This window comes from Microcebus murinus, chromosome 16, assembly GCF_040939455.1.
Source record: "Microcebus murinus isolate Inina chromosome 16, M.murinus_Inina_mat1.0, whole genome shotgun sequence".
Lineage (NCBI taxonomy): Eukaryota > Metazoa > Chordata > Mammalia > Primates > Cheirogaleidae > Microcebus > Microcebus murinus.
The window spans coordinates 61,786,024-61,800,260 of NC_134119.1; the positions used below are offsets into that span (position 1 = coordinate 61,786,024).

At 54.9% G+C, this 14,237-nt stretch overlaps 1 protein-coding gene across 1 annotated transcript in view; it reads left to right on the plus strand.

Moving 5' to 3' along the window:
• Positions 1-14,237, plus strand: part of SPTBN4 (spectrin beta, non-erythrocytic 4) — a 79,309-nt gene that overhangs the window by 24,932 nt on the left and 40,140 nt on the right. The window contains exons 9-18 of the mRNA XM_075993097.1: positions 231-343; positions 440-627; positions 702-819; positions 1,093-1,251; positions 2,082-2,384; positions 2,870-3,020; positions 5,129-6,062; positions 7,318-7,455; positions 8,691-9,441; positions 10,862-11,064. Coding sequence (XP_075849212.1) covers positions 231-343; positions 440-627; positions 702-819; positions 1,093-1,251; positions 2,082-2,384; positions 2,870-3,020; positions 5,129-6,062; positions 7,318-7,455; positions 8,691-9,441; positions 10,862-11,064 — 3,058 coding nt within the window. The remainder of the gene's footprint in view (positions 1-230; positions 344-439; positions 628-701; positions 820-1,092; positions 1,252-2,081; positions 2,385-2,869; positions 3,021-5,128; positions 6,063-7,317; positions 7,456-8,690; positions 9,442-10,861; positions 11,065-14,237) is intronic.

Sequence of the window (14,237 nt, forward strand, 5' to 3'; positions counted from 1 at the left end):
AGACCCTGTCTCAAAAACAAAACAAAACAAAAAAACAAATCATAGAAGATAATTTCCCTATTGTGGTTTATGTGTCAGGCATTATTTCATGCCACGAGCTAGATCCCCATTCGGCACATACAAAACCTGAGGGACAGAGGGGTTGATTACCTTGCCCAAGTTCACATAGCTAGTAAGAGTGGGTTCTACCTCCCTTGAGTCATGCTCCCCCACTCCTCTTTTGCCCCCAGATGTGAACATGGAGGCTCCAGATGAGAAGTCCATCATCACCTACGTGGTCTCTTTCTACCACTATTTCTCCAAGATGAAGGCTCTGGCTGTGGAGGGGAAGCGCATTGGAAAGGTAAGAGGAGCCAAGGACTGGGGTGGGTGGGAGCCGGGGGACCACCTGCAGGCAAACGTGGGGTGAGGCTGACCCCGCCTTCCTTTGTCTGCTCAGGTCCTGGACCAGGTCTTGGAGGTGGGGAAGATCATAGAGCGCTATGAGGAGCTGGCGGCTGAGCTGCTGGCCTGGATCCACCGCACCGTGGGCCTCATCAGCAACCAGAAGTTTGCCAACTCGTTAAGTGGGGTGCAGCAGCAGCTTCAGGCTTTCACGGCCTACTGCACACTGGAGAAGCCCGTCAAGTGAGGCCCAGCTCTGGAGGGAGGGTGGCAGGTGGAGGCATGGGTGCAGGGCTCCTGAGCTCATGCTCCTTCAGGTTTCAGGAGAAGGGGAACCTGGAGGTGCTGCTTTTCAGCATCCAAAGCAAACTCCGTGCCTGCAACCGTCGCCTCTTTGTGCCTCGAGAGGGCTGTGGCATCTGGGATATTGACAAGGTAAACTTGGGGATGTGGGGGAGAGGTAGGGTTGCTCTGTGAAGTTATATGAGCTGTGCACTGCTCAAGGAAGACATTCACATTGTAGACATCACGGACTGGATATTCCGTTTTGACAGTTTTCCAGCGGTAGAGTGTCATAAGGATGTAACATTTTCCCCCAATTTGCATAAAGGTGCCACAAATGCTATGAGTGGCCTCAGACAGAGAAGTCATGGCCACTAAACTGTGGGGAATTGTTGGAGTCTGACTGCCTCCTCCTGTCTCCCCCAGGCGTGGGGCCAGCTGGAGAAGGCAGAGCATGAGCGGGAGGCCGCCCTACGGGCTGAGCTGATCCGGCAAGAGAAACTGGAACTACTGGCCCAGAGGTTTGACCACAAGGTGGCTATGAGGGAGAGCTGGCTGAATGAGAACCAGCGCCTGGTCTCCCAGGTACGAGGTGTAGGGCTTGGCTCCGGGGGAAAGGGAGGGAGGGTGGGGCTGAGGGCCCTGGGACTAGAGAGGGAGACTGGATCTCCTAAGCAACAGAAAAGGGTTGGATTAGTCTCCTGGGTGACAAATGAGAGTGGAAAATTGGTCTCCTAAGTGATCAGTGGGTGAGGGGAGTGGGCCTGATTTCCAGGGTAATGGGAGAGTGAGGCTGGTCTCTAGGGTAACTAGAAATACTCCAGGGCATATTTAGTCTCTTCAGGAACAGGGGGAGTGTTCAACTAGACTTTAAGTGACAAGAGAGGTTGTATCTGGTATCCAGGGTAACTCAGGAGAATAGAATTGGTCTCCTAAGTAACAGAATAGGACGTACCTGGTCCCCAGTCTCCAGGACAATGGAAGTAAGGCCTGTTTCCTGTGTAACAAGTTTGGGGTTAGATATGTAACGGGAGGTTTCCAGGGTAACTGGAAAGGGTGGGGCTGATGAGTTGGTCTCCAGAGTAACAGAGGAGGGATGAACTGGTCTCCAGGGTAACAGGGAAGGTGGGCTGGTCTCCAGAGTAACAGGAGTGAGTGGGGCTGGTCTCCAGGGTAACGTGAGGGTGGGACTGGTTTCCAGGGTAACAGAGGAGGATGAAGTTGGTCTCCAGGGTAACTAGTGAGGATGGGACTGGTCTCCAGGGTAACGGGGGATGGTGGTCTCTAGGGTAACTGGGAAGGGCAGGGCCAGTCTCCAGGGTAATGGGGGGGGTAGTTTCAGGATCACACAGGGTCAGGGTAACAGGTGGACTGCTGAAGCAGCATGGCTGAGTGTCTGGCCTGCCCTGCCCCAGGACAACTTTGGGTATGAGCTGCCGGCAGTGGAGGCGGCCATGAAGAAACACGAAGCGATTGAGGCGGACATCGCAGCCTACGAGGAACGGGTGCAGGGTGTCGCGGAGCTGGCCCAGGCATTGGCGACTGAAGGCTACTATGATGCCCGGCGGGTGGCGGCCCAGCGTGACAGTGTCCTGCGCCAGTGGGCCCTGCTGACGGGGCTGGTGGGTGCTCGGCGGACGCGGCTCGAGCAGAACCTGGCCCTGCAGAAGGTCTTCCAGGAGATGGTGTACATGGTGGACTGGATGGAGGAGATGCAGGTGGGGGCCGGAGCGGGGCCGGGGGTGGGGTGGGGTGCCATGAGGGAGGGGAGGACGCAGACACGAAGGAGTTGACAGAGATGTGGAGATGGAAATGGAAGGGGAAGGAATGAAAGAGCTAAAGAGAAAGGCAGGGAGATAGAGAAAGCAAGAGAGAGAGTGAGAGAAAGATACACAGATAAACAAGAGAGGCAGAAAAAGAAAAAGTGAGAAAGAAAGGGAGACAGGTAAGGAGAGAGGAAAAAGACACAGAGATATAGAGACAGAGAGAGCCAGGGACAGAGACAGAGAGATTAAGCTAGAGTGACAGTTTGAGAGAGAGAAAGAGAGATAGAGGCAGGAGAGAATGATGGAGACCGGGGCTGGGACGGGTCAGAGCTCGGGGCGAGGGGGAGGAGCAGCAGGGCTGGCCGGGTAACGGGGGAGAGGCGAGTGGCCCAGATGCCAGCAGTGCCAGTGCTGTGCTCAGTGCCACCCCATTGCAGGCCCAGCTGCTGTCCCGGGAGTGCGGGCAGCACCTGGTGGAGGCAGAGGACCTGTTGCAGAAGCATGGGCTGCTCGAGGGGGACATCGCGGCCCAGAGCGAGCGGGTGCAGGCGCTCAACGCCGCTGCTTTGCGTTTCTCCCAGCTGCAGGGTGAGTCTCGGGGCTGAGGCTGGGGGTGTGGACTCTCAGGGCTGGTGTTAACAGAGGCAAGAATAACTCCTGAGAAACAGAAGGAGGGGTGAGCTCCCCATCCCTGGAGGCATCCAAGCAGAGCCTAGGGGCACGCTCTACTAGGGAAATCTTGGGGGCACTGGTGCCCTGAGTGGCAGGTTGGACCACTTGCCATCTTTCTGCTTTGAGATTCTGCATAATAGTTCCCCTTTATTGAGTACTCGGTATGAGCCAAGCCCTTCACAGCCCAATCGAGGCGAATATCATTAAAAACCCTGTGTAAAGTAACATATAGTCAGGGCCTGTTCACGGCAAGTGATAGAAACTCAACTGAATTGGCTTAAGGAGAAAAGGGGAATGTATTGGCTTATGCAAGTAAAACGTTCGGTTTGACTTCAGGCATGGCTGGATCCAGGGACGGTTCAAGGGCGCTTTTAGCCTCCATCTCTCTCCATCTCTAGTCTCAGTGTTGGGGTCACTATCAGGCAGTCCCTCCCCTTGTGGTGTAAACCAGGGATCATTCAGCCCCATGTTTCTATTCTAGCAGGAGATAGGTCACTTTCTCCCAGTAGTTCTCACAAAGGTCCGAGGGAAGCTTGCACTGGCTCACTGTGGGCTCCATCCCCATTGCTTAGCCAATCGTGGTGGCCCCAGGGCATGCAGTGATATAATTGGCCACATCTATGTGACATGCCCACGTCAGGGCCAGGAGTGGGGTCAGCCTGCTCCAAAGACACAGACTGAGGAAGAGGAGGGAGGGACGCCCTCACCAGAAGCAGGGACACAGATGCTGCTAGGCAACACCACGCCTGGCTCTAATAAGGCTCCCATTTCACCCATGTCAATGCCAAAGGCCACCAGAAATCCCTCATGGTCAAGCCAGGTCGAGTTTGTCATCTGTTTGCACACACAGCGGGGAACCACGGGGCATCCCAGTAAGAAAGTATTATGAGGGGCTTATCATCGGATCTGGGCTTGTGTCAGGGGGTCTAGAGGATGACTCAGTGCGATGCGTTTTGCTGTGGATTGGATGGTGTCGCTGGGACCCTACTCTTTACCTTAGCAACGCTCGTCTCGGGAGGCTCCCCCTGCCTTCTCCTTGTGAGACCTCGGCTCCTAGTGACAGCCAGCACACCCCGAATGCAGCAAAGGGGATGGCGGGAGGTGCATGTTGTCATGGTGATGGGAGGCAGCATGGCCCAAGGAGTGGTCCAGCGTGTGAGCTCCTGATTGGCCACTTCTTAGCTGATCCTGGGGGGGGGCAATCATTCCCCTCTCTGAGCCTCAGTTTCCTCATCTGTAAAATGGGGCTCATAAGGATCCTAGCCCCATCGGATGGTTGTGAAGCTTCAATGACTGTGTCAGAGTGACAGCTGGTTACATGGGAGCTATTGTTGTTGTAACTGCTATTCAGCCGGATGCCTTGGTATTTGAGTCCACATCAGCAAATGTCCCGAATTACAGAATTCCCACTTTCCAGTGTCTCTCACCCTTATTTGATCCAGTAAGAAATCCACTGACCGCATGAGCCAGAGTTCCCATGTGCACATGCGCACACACAGACGCAGAGGTTTCATAAAACAACGCTCCCCCCACCCGGCGTGTTGCATTCCCATACTTCCCATTCATTCTATTCTATTCCAATAAAGAGATGCTGGCTGGGGCCCATTAAGCTAATTTCACAGTTCTCTAGCCGCAAACTAGAGATCCAGGAGGAAAGTGAAATATTTGAGGAAGAAGGGGAGTTCAGGTCATCCCTGGGACGAAACTCGGCCTAAGAGCCTAGAACTTTCCTTTGGCCCGGTTCTGAGACACAGCCCCGGGGTCTGCCCTCAGTGAGTTCCCAGTCCAGGGGAGGAGACAGAACAGGCAGTGACAGCTCAGAGTGCTCAGGGCTGGGATGGGGGAGGCAGAGGAGGCACCTGCTCCAGCCTTGGGGTGTCAGGGAAGGCTGCCTGGAGGAGGGGACTCGTGACTTTGTACCTGAGGAAGTCAAGACAGGGACGGGTTGGGTAGCCTGCGTCACCCTCTCTTGGGTGCTCCCTGGCCGATGTCCAACCCGGGATCCTCCCCTTCTGCTGGCCCAGGCTACCAGCCCTGCGACCCGCAGGTCATCTGCAACCGGGTGAACCACGTGCACGGCTGTCTGGCGGAGCTGCAGGAGCAGGCGGCGCGGCGGCGCGCGGAGCTGGAGGCCTCGCGGAGCCTGTGGGCGCTGCTGCAGGAGCTGGAGGAGGCCGAGAGCTGGGCGCGCGACAAGGAGCGCCTCCTGGAGGCCGCGGGCGGCGGCGGCGGCGCGGCGGGCGCGGCGGGTGGCGCTCACGACCTGTCCAGCACGGCGCGCCTACTGGCGCAGCACAAGATCCTGCAGGGCGAGCTGGGCGGGCGGCGGGCGCTGCTGCAGCAGGCCCTGCGGCGCGGCGAGGAGCTGGCTGCGGCGGGCGGCGCCGCGGGCCTGGGCGCAGACACGGTGCACCTGGCGGGCCTGGCGGAGCGCGTGTCGAGCGCCCGGCGCCGCTGGCAGCGGCTGGAAGAGGCGGCGGTGCGGCGCGAGCGGCGGCTGCAGGAGGCGCGGGCGCTGCACCAGTTCGGCGCTGACCTCGACGGGCTCCTGGACTGGCTACGCGACGCTTATCGCCTGGCAGCCGCCGGCGACTTCGGCCACGACGAAGCGTCCAGCCGCCGCCTGGCTCGCCAGCACCGCGCGCTCACGGGGGAGGTGGAGGCCCATCGCGGCCCAGTGGGCAGCCTGCGGCGCCAGCTGGCGACACTGGGGGGTGCCAGCGGCACCGGGCCGCTGGTGGTGGCGCTGCAGGTGCGCGTGGTGGAGGCTGAGCAGTTGTTCGCCGAGGTGACTGAGGTGGCCGCCCTGCGACGCCAGTGGCTGCGGGACGCGCTCGCTGTATACCGCATGTTCGGCGAGGTGCACGCGTGCGAGCTGTGGATCGGGGAGAAAGAGCAATGGTTGCTCTCCATGCGCGTGCCCGATTCGCTGGACGACGTCGAGGTGGTGCAGCATCGGTGAGCGCGCGCTTGGGAGACTCCTGGGTCCCCTTCCTCTTGCGCCTAGTCTCGCCTTCGTTGGTGCAACAAGTTCCCATGTTAGCGCAGATAGAACTAGGGATTCCAATCCCTGATTCATCCTTAACCACTTCTATGATTGTTTTGCAACTCGCCCAACCTCTCTGAACCTCAGTTTGCTCATCTGTAAAAGAGCCTGTACCGGGGGCTTGTGGGGAATAGTACATGAGTTAATACATGCAGGACACTTAGCAAACGCCTGACGATCCAGGGAGCATTCCAAGAGCATTTGCTATTACCACGGAGGCTGGCATTTAAATGGCATGAAATTAACGACTTAAGCTCCTCCCCTGGGACCCCCACTGCCCCTGCACAAAAGTCACCTCCCTAGCTAATAAAATAGCTCTGGCCCTTGTCACCTTCTTTTCCTTCATCCTGCTTTACATTTATTCAGAGCACTTATCCCCCTGTGCCTTATTACATACAGATTTGTCTGTTGGCTGACTTAGCGATGAGTTGTTCAATTAGTGGGTGAACAATGTGTATTTTCCCTCTGTGCCCCCCCATCTTGTTCATTCATTCATTCATTCATTCAACAGGTAGTTACTGCTCCATTCTAGGGCTTGTGCTGGGCATTGATGGAAACACAGGGCTGCTCCTCACCCAAGTGTTTTAAATGAGGGAGGACCATGCCCAGCTCAAAATAGATCTCCCTGGCTACCAGGTGGAGGGTGCAATGGAGTGGAGGAAAGGGTAGCTGAGAGCCCAGAGAGGTGGCTGGAGGGAGGACCCAGGTGGAAGGGGACAGGACTGGACCAGGGCAGGAGGCCAAGGGGACAGGTCATGGGGGCTGGTGGGTGGGGATGGTGGGGCTGTCCCTGAGAGGGGACCCAGAGGAAAAACAAATTTGAGGTGAGATGCTGAGAACGATCTGAGTCAGAGTGGGTATGAGGAGCCTAAAGAGGTATACAGCAGGCTTTGAGGTTGGAGACAGGTTCCAAAAGAAAGAGGTTGAGGCTGGTGACGAATGTGTGGAGTTCAAGGGGTGGCCAGGCCTGGCCCAGAGAGGGAGTGAGGGCAAGCCCATTGGGCCCAGGACAGATTGCTGAGGAATCTAACATTTAAGCGGCAGGTAGAAGAGGAGCAGCAGCAAAGGCCCCTGAGAAGTTAGGGGAAAAACCAGGAGATGGCAGTTTCATAAAATCCAAGGTCCCCACGGGCCAGGTCTTTGAGCACCTCTGTCCTCCTTCCGTAGATTCGAGAGCCTGGACCAGGAGATGAACAGTCTGATGGGCCGCGTTCTGGATGTGAACCACACAGTGCAGGAGCTGGTGGAAGGAGGCCACCCCAGCTCAGACGAGGTGCGCTCCTGCCAGGACCACCTCAACAGCAGGTAAGAGAACTGAGGATCAGATAAGGACATTTTCTGCCCAAGGCCACAAGGCAAATCTGGCCAGAGCAGAAGTGAACTGGGGTTTTACTGATTTCAGAGTCCCAATCTCTGCCCTTGTGGTGTGTCCATCGGAGAGGGGGCAGAGAAACAGTTAAATAAACTAATAAAGAACAAGATATTAGGCCCGGTGTGGTGGCTCATACCCGTAATTCTAGCACTCTGGGAGGCTGAGGTGGGAGGATCGCCCAAGGTCAGGAGTTCGAAACCAGCCTGAGCAACAGTGAGACCTCATCTCTACTAAAAATACAAAGAAATTAATCACCCAACTAAAAATATATAGAAAAAAATTAGACGGTCACGGTGGCGCATGCCTGTAGACCCAGCTACTCGGGAGGCTGAGGCAGGAGGATCGCCTGAGCCCAAGAGTTTGAGGTTGCTGTGAGCTAGGCTGACACCACGGCACTCACTCTAGCCTGGGCAATAGAGTGAGACTGTCTCAAAAAAAAAAAAAAAAAAAAAGCAAACAAAAACCAAGATATGTAGCAAGTTGTAAGGCTTTATGCAAGAAATAGAGTGATGTAGCCAGTTGTAAGGCTTTATGCAAGAAATAGAGTGATGTAGAGGCATGGCCAGAGGTTGGGGGTAATTTTACTTTATTTGCTTGTTGATTTATTTATATAGGAGACATGTGCTGATGGCGCCATGGCACTCTACCCTGGGCAACATATTGATTGAGACTCTGTGTCTGAAAACTAAATGAATAAATAAAATTTAAAAACCCCAAACCCATTATATGTTAACATAACCAACACATTTTTATGAGAAATAACTTTTTTCTCCCAAAACAAAAAACGTAGTGGGAGAAGAGTGGTATTGGTTTTTGCACTTTTGCAAATCTCTTTAATGTCTGGCTTAAGAGAAGACAGTCGGGCTCTTAAATCGGCTTCTGCATTCAGTCTCTGTCATGCGGCTTCTGGATCTTTGCATTATTGTGAAGATAGTTTTGACCTGGCTCGGATTACACACTGAGAACCGCTGCTGTAAGCGAATGTGGAATATGCCGGGCGGGCGGAGTTCCATTTTACACAGGCAGACTGGGGCTCGGTGAGATAAAGGGACTTTTCAAGGTCACACTCTGGGTGGCCAGGGCCGGGATTCTCCCCTGGGTCGGTGGACCCTCCACGGCCCAAGACGAGTCCCTATCCTCCTCAAGTCGCCCTCTCTCTCCTGCGCAGGTGGAACCGCATCGTGGAGCTGGTGGAACAGCGCAAAGAGGAAGTGAGCGCGGTGCTGCTGGTGGAGAACCACGTGCTGGAGGTGGCCGAGGTGCGCACCCAGGTGCGCGAGAAGCGGCGAGCAGTGGAGAGCGCACCCCGCGCCGGCGGCGCCCTGCAGTGGCGCCTTAGCGGCCTAGAGGCCGCTCTGCAAGCGCTCGAGCCACGCCAGGCGGCCCTTCTGGAGGAGGCGGCCCTGCTGGCTGCGCGCTTCCCGACGCAGGCGGCGCGGCTGCACCAGGGCGCAGAGCAGCTGGGCGCCGAGTGGGGCACGCTAGCCAGCTCGGCTCAGGCCTGCGGTGAGGCGGTGGCGGCCGCTGGGCGCCTGCAGCGCTTCTTGCATGACCTGGACGCTTTCTTGGACTGGCTCGTGCGTGCCCAGGAGGCGGCGGGTGGCAGCGAGGGGCCCCTGCCCAACAGCCTAGAGGAGGCGGACGCGCTGCTGGCGCGCCACGCTGCGCTCAAGGAGGAGGTGGACCAGCGGGAGGAGGACTATGCGCGCATCGTGGCGGCCAGCGAGGCGCTGCTGGCGAACGACGGCGCAGACCTAGGCCCGGGCCTGGCGCTGGACGAGTGGCTGCCCCACCTCGAGCTCGGCTGGCACAAACTGCTCGGCTTGTGGGAGGCGCGCAGGGAGGCGCTGGTCCAGGCCCATATCTACCAGCTCTTCCTGCGCGACCTACGCCAGGCACTCGCAGTGCTGCATAACCAGGTGCCCGCCCCGGGTGTGCGGGGGGTGTGTGTAGGGGGCGGGGGTTCCACGGGGGGGGGGGGTGTTGGGGGAACAAGGTAGTGTGGGGGGGGGCGGCGTGTTTGCGGGGACCACTGAGTTCGTGACTAGGTGGCAGGAGTTGGAAGGGTATCCGGAATGAATAACTGTGGAATGAATCCGGAATGAATAATTGTGGTTCCTCCAATGTGAGTATGTAGAGTGATGGGTGAAGTGGGTTGGTGTTTTATCGGAGGTGACAAACAGTTTGTGGACTATCCTGAGTAAGTAATGCACTTGGATATTTATTGGAGTGGCTTCCTGGGTTTGTGGATTTTCTGGAAGGAAAGAAGAGTATGACGTTGCTTAGTGATGGTTCAATGGTGTTCAAACAAGATCTTGGGGCGGATAACAAAGGATTAATATTGTGGAGGTAGAGAACAGGCTGAGGGGTTTTTTAGGTCAGTAAGGATGGTTGGTGTTTGTGGTTGTGAGTGCCTAAATTAGCAAATTATCTTCATTATTGGGGATAACAACTGGTGGATTCTCTGGAGAGGGTAATTGTGTTTGTGGCTCGAGGAACCAAATGCAATCGTTCTCTAGGGACAGGAGATCCAGTTTGGAGATCTTTCTGAAATAGGAACCGAGTTTGAGGATTTGGGCAAGATGGAACACCCAGTTTTTAGATTGTCCAAGAGTGTGTGTCAACATTTGGGGATCATAACAGAAAAGATGACCACCTGTGCTGGTTATCTAGGGATTTGGTCCCCAACCCCTCTAGGAATGCGTCACCCCCCCCCACCGTGGTGGGGGGCGCACACAGCAGGAGATGTGTGGGGAGGGAGCGAGCTAAAACTTCACCTGCATTTACAGCCGCTCCCCACATCACCACCTGAGCTCTTCTCCCCTTCCCCCACCATCCGTGGAAAAATCATCTTCCTTGAAATCAGTCCCTGGTGCCAAAAAGGTTGGGGACCGCTGATCTAGGGGATGCTGACTGATTTGGGGATTACCAGGGTGGGAGGACAGACAGACAGCCCCTGAATCATGAGATGATTAAATGTGCTATTATGTGAAGATACAAGTAATGCATATATAATATTGTCAGGTATTACATGTACGTTATATATACGAGAAATAATTTGGCAAGGTAAGGGAAATGGCAGGGGTGGGAGTTGGTATTTTTGGCAGCGTGGTCAGAGACCTGAAGAAAGTGAAGGAGCCAGTTGAGGGGGTATCTGGAGGGAACAGGCTGCCAGGCAGAGGGACCAGCACAGGCAAAGGCCCTGAGGCAGGACCATGCCTAGAATGTTCGATGCCAGCTCGGGGGAGGAGAATGTGGCAAGCTGGGCTGGCGGGTGGCCTCTCCCGGGTCCTGGAATGGAGGGAGGCTGACCTTTGTGCCATCCCTCCGCCTTCCCAGGAGATGGCGCTGTCGAGTGCGGAGCTGCCAAGCACGGTGGAGTCGGTGGAAGAGGCGCTGAAACGGCACCGGGATTTTCTCACCACGATGGAGCTGAACCAGCAAAAGATGCAGGTGGCCGTGCAGGCTGCGGAGGGCCTGCTGAGGCAGGGCAATGTCTACGGGGAGCAGGCCCAGGAGGCCGTGACCCGGCTGCTGGAGAAGTAGGTCCCCCAGGCTCCAGGGCGCAGGGGGTGGGCCCTTGGCACAGGGGAGGGGTGCAGGAGGCCAGGGTCCCGCTCCTTTCGGTGACGATTTCTGATTTCTATTTAATTCCATGTTGTTTTAGATTTGATTTAAATGGATATTTTGTGAAAAGGTAACACAAGGTTGTAAATCAAAAAGATACAGACAGATATACAATGAAGTTTCCCTTCCAAGCCTGCCCTCAGCATAGGATAGCCTGAGCTGTTAAAATGTTAATGTATTTCTTTCCCCTTGGATAGAACTTCTGAAAAAAAAAAAAAAATGTTAATGTATTTCCCTAATGTCCCAGCATCTGCCCTGCTGTTCTAGACCTTCCCTGGGAACCCCCAGACCTCCCCAGATCAGCTGCTAGGGGCCAGGCACAGGTTGTGTTCCAGCTTTCCAGATGGGACAGTGTCCCCTGCCATGCTGGTTGTCACATAATTTGTTTTATTTTGTTATTTTATTTTATTTATTTATTTATTTATTTATTTATTTATTTATTTTTTTTGAGACAGAGTCTCGCTTTCTTGCCTAGGCTAGAGTGAGTGCCATGGCGTCAGCCTAGCTCACAGCAACCTCAATCTCCTGGGCTCAAGCAATCCTGCTGTCTCAGCCTCCCGAGTTGCTGGGACTACAGGCACGAGCCACCATGCCCGGCTAATTTTTTATATATATATATTAGTTGGCCAATTAATTTCTTTCTATTTTATAGTAGAGACGGGGTCTCGCTCAGGCTGGTTTTGAACTCCTGACCTTGAGCAATCCGCCCGCCTCGGCCTCCCAGAGTGCTAGGATTACAAGCGTGAGCCACCGCGCCCGGCCTATTTTATTTATTTTTTTGAGACAGAGTCTCACTTTGTTACCCAGGCTAGAGTGAGTGCCGTGACGTCATCCTGGCTCACAGCAACCTCAAACTCCTGGGCTCAAGCCATCCTGCTGCCTCAGTCTCCCGAGTAGCTGGGACTACAGGCATGCGCCACCATGCCTGGATGATTTTTTCTATATATATTAGTTGCCTGATTAATTTCTTTCTATTTATAGTAGAGACGGGGTCTCGCTCTTGCTCAGGCTGGTTTTGAACTCCTGACCTTGAGCAATCCGCCTGCCTCGGCCTCCCAGAGTGCTAGGATTACAGGCATGAGCCACTGTGCCTGGCCTGGTTGTCACGTGTTTTGAATAAGCACCTCCGCCTGGCCCCAGCCACCCAGTTCTCTGAGAAACACCCTGAGAGTTTGTGTGTGTGTGTGTCTCATATTTCTCTTCAGGGTAAGGAAGGGCCTTATCCTTCTTCTTCTGTCACTGTCCTCTCATCTGTCCTTGCACTAATCAAGTGAAGACATTTATTGGGCATCTACTGTGTGCCAGGCACTATTCTGGGCCCTGAACAAAACAGCCCCACGCCCCTCCAAAACAGAAACAAAAATCCCAGCTCTCATGGAGAGTCCTTTCCCAGTTCGTTCTGTCAGTCAATGTCGCTGTGGCCCTCCTGGTGACCCCAGCTGCCTCCTCTCTGGCCCTGTGGCTCTCTCTGACATGATCCAGGCTGCAAGAGGGCCCAGCACCTCTCCTGTCTTAGACCTGGTTCACTTCACCAGACACAGCCCCGAGACCTCGGCCCCTTCTCTTTCAGGACTCTGGGACAAGGCTGGAGGTTTCTAAAGGAAACCTTTATGGGAATTCTGGTCCCTGAGGATGCAAGCTCATCATCTAGGGTCCCCTCTGCAGGCCTGGACCCTTCCTTCCTTTGGCCCACATTGCTGCATGCCAGGCTATGCAGAATGAGCCCAGGAGACTGTTCATTCCATGATCTATTTATTCCTTCTTTTTCATTCATACATTAATTATGCCTTTCATCCTATTGTTTATTCACTTATTCTTCAATTAAACATGCACTGAGCCCACGCTCTGTTCCAGGCCCTGTGTGGGGCAACCCTTGGTACACAGTGGTGACCAGGACAGAACCCGATTCCTACTTCACTGCAGTTGCGCGTTATCTGATAATAATGGCCTGTAGTGGGCAGGGCGGGGATGGAGGGAGCCCAGGCAGAGGGGCCAGGGCCTGGATGGGAGAAATGCAGGGGGCTGTGGAAGGCCAGAGGAGACCTGTGCCCTCGGCTTGTGCTGGCTGAGGCTGGGACACAGCCAGGACTGAGAAGGACCAATCCCTGCACCCCATCCCCACCATCACAGTCATTTACTTGTCTGGAGAGACATTTCCCACCGTATGGGAGGGCTGGGAAGGCTTTCTGCACCCACGAGGGGGCCAGAACCACGCAGGGCTGGGGGCTGGGGCTCTGCCATCAAACAGGGCCAGGTCCCAGGCCCACCCGCCATCACTCAGCCTGTGCGATTCAGACAAGTCACTTAGTCTCTCCGTGCCCGGAACCTTACCTGGAACTTGCATGTGAGGTGCTGCTCTTACCCGCATTGTGCACATGAGGCTCACAGAAGGGAACTGACTTGGCCCCAGGTCACAGCCAGGAAGTGGCACAGTTGGGATTTGAACCCTGTTGTTTTCTCACCCTCATGGAGACAGGGATTTTCCTCATTCCTGGGGACTGACGCTTGACAGTTTGGCTGGTGGTGAAGGCCTGGGATGGATTGATTTCAGCTCAATTTCAGAGGCATTTCCTATTTCCTGGCTCTGGAGCCCAAGTCCGGCAGGAGGCAGGCAGTGCTTCGCTGGCTTGTCTCAGGCCCTTCCTGTCTTCTCTGGCGCTCTCTGAAACAGTCTCCCACACACTCTGTTTTCTTCCATCCATTTCTGTGTTTCTGTTTCCTGCTCTCTCTCTCTCTTTCTCTGGTTTTTTTCCTCCTTCCATCTGCATCTTGCTAACCCTGTTTTTTCTTCTGCCTCTTTGTTTCTCCCGTGTCTTTTTCTCTCTATGTCTCTCTTGCATTCATTCATTTAGCAAAAGTTTATTGAGCACCTACTGTGTGCTAAGCCCTTTTCCTAGGCATTGGGGATAGAGCTACGAACAAAACAGACACAAATTCCCTGCCCTCATGGAAATGACGTCCTAGTGTGGGAGACAGACACGATACATAAGTAACATATATAATGTGTTAGGTCATGTTAAGTGCTAAGGAGAAGATTGGAGAAGGAAGACAGCCAGAGAGTATTGGGGGGTGTTCAGGAGGGACTTCA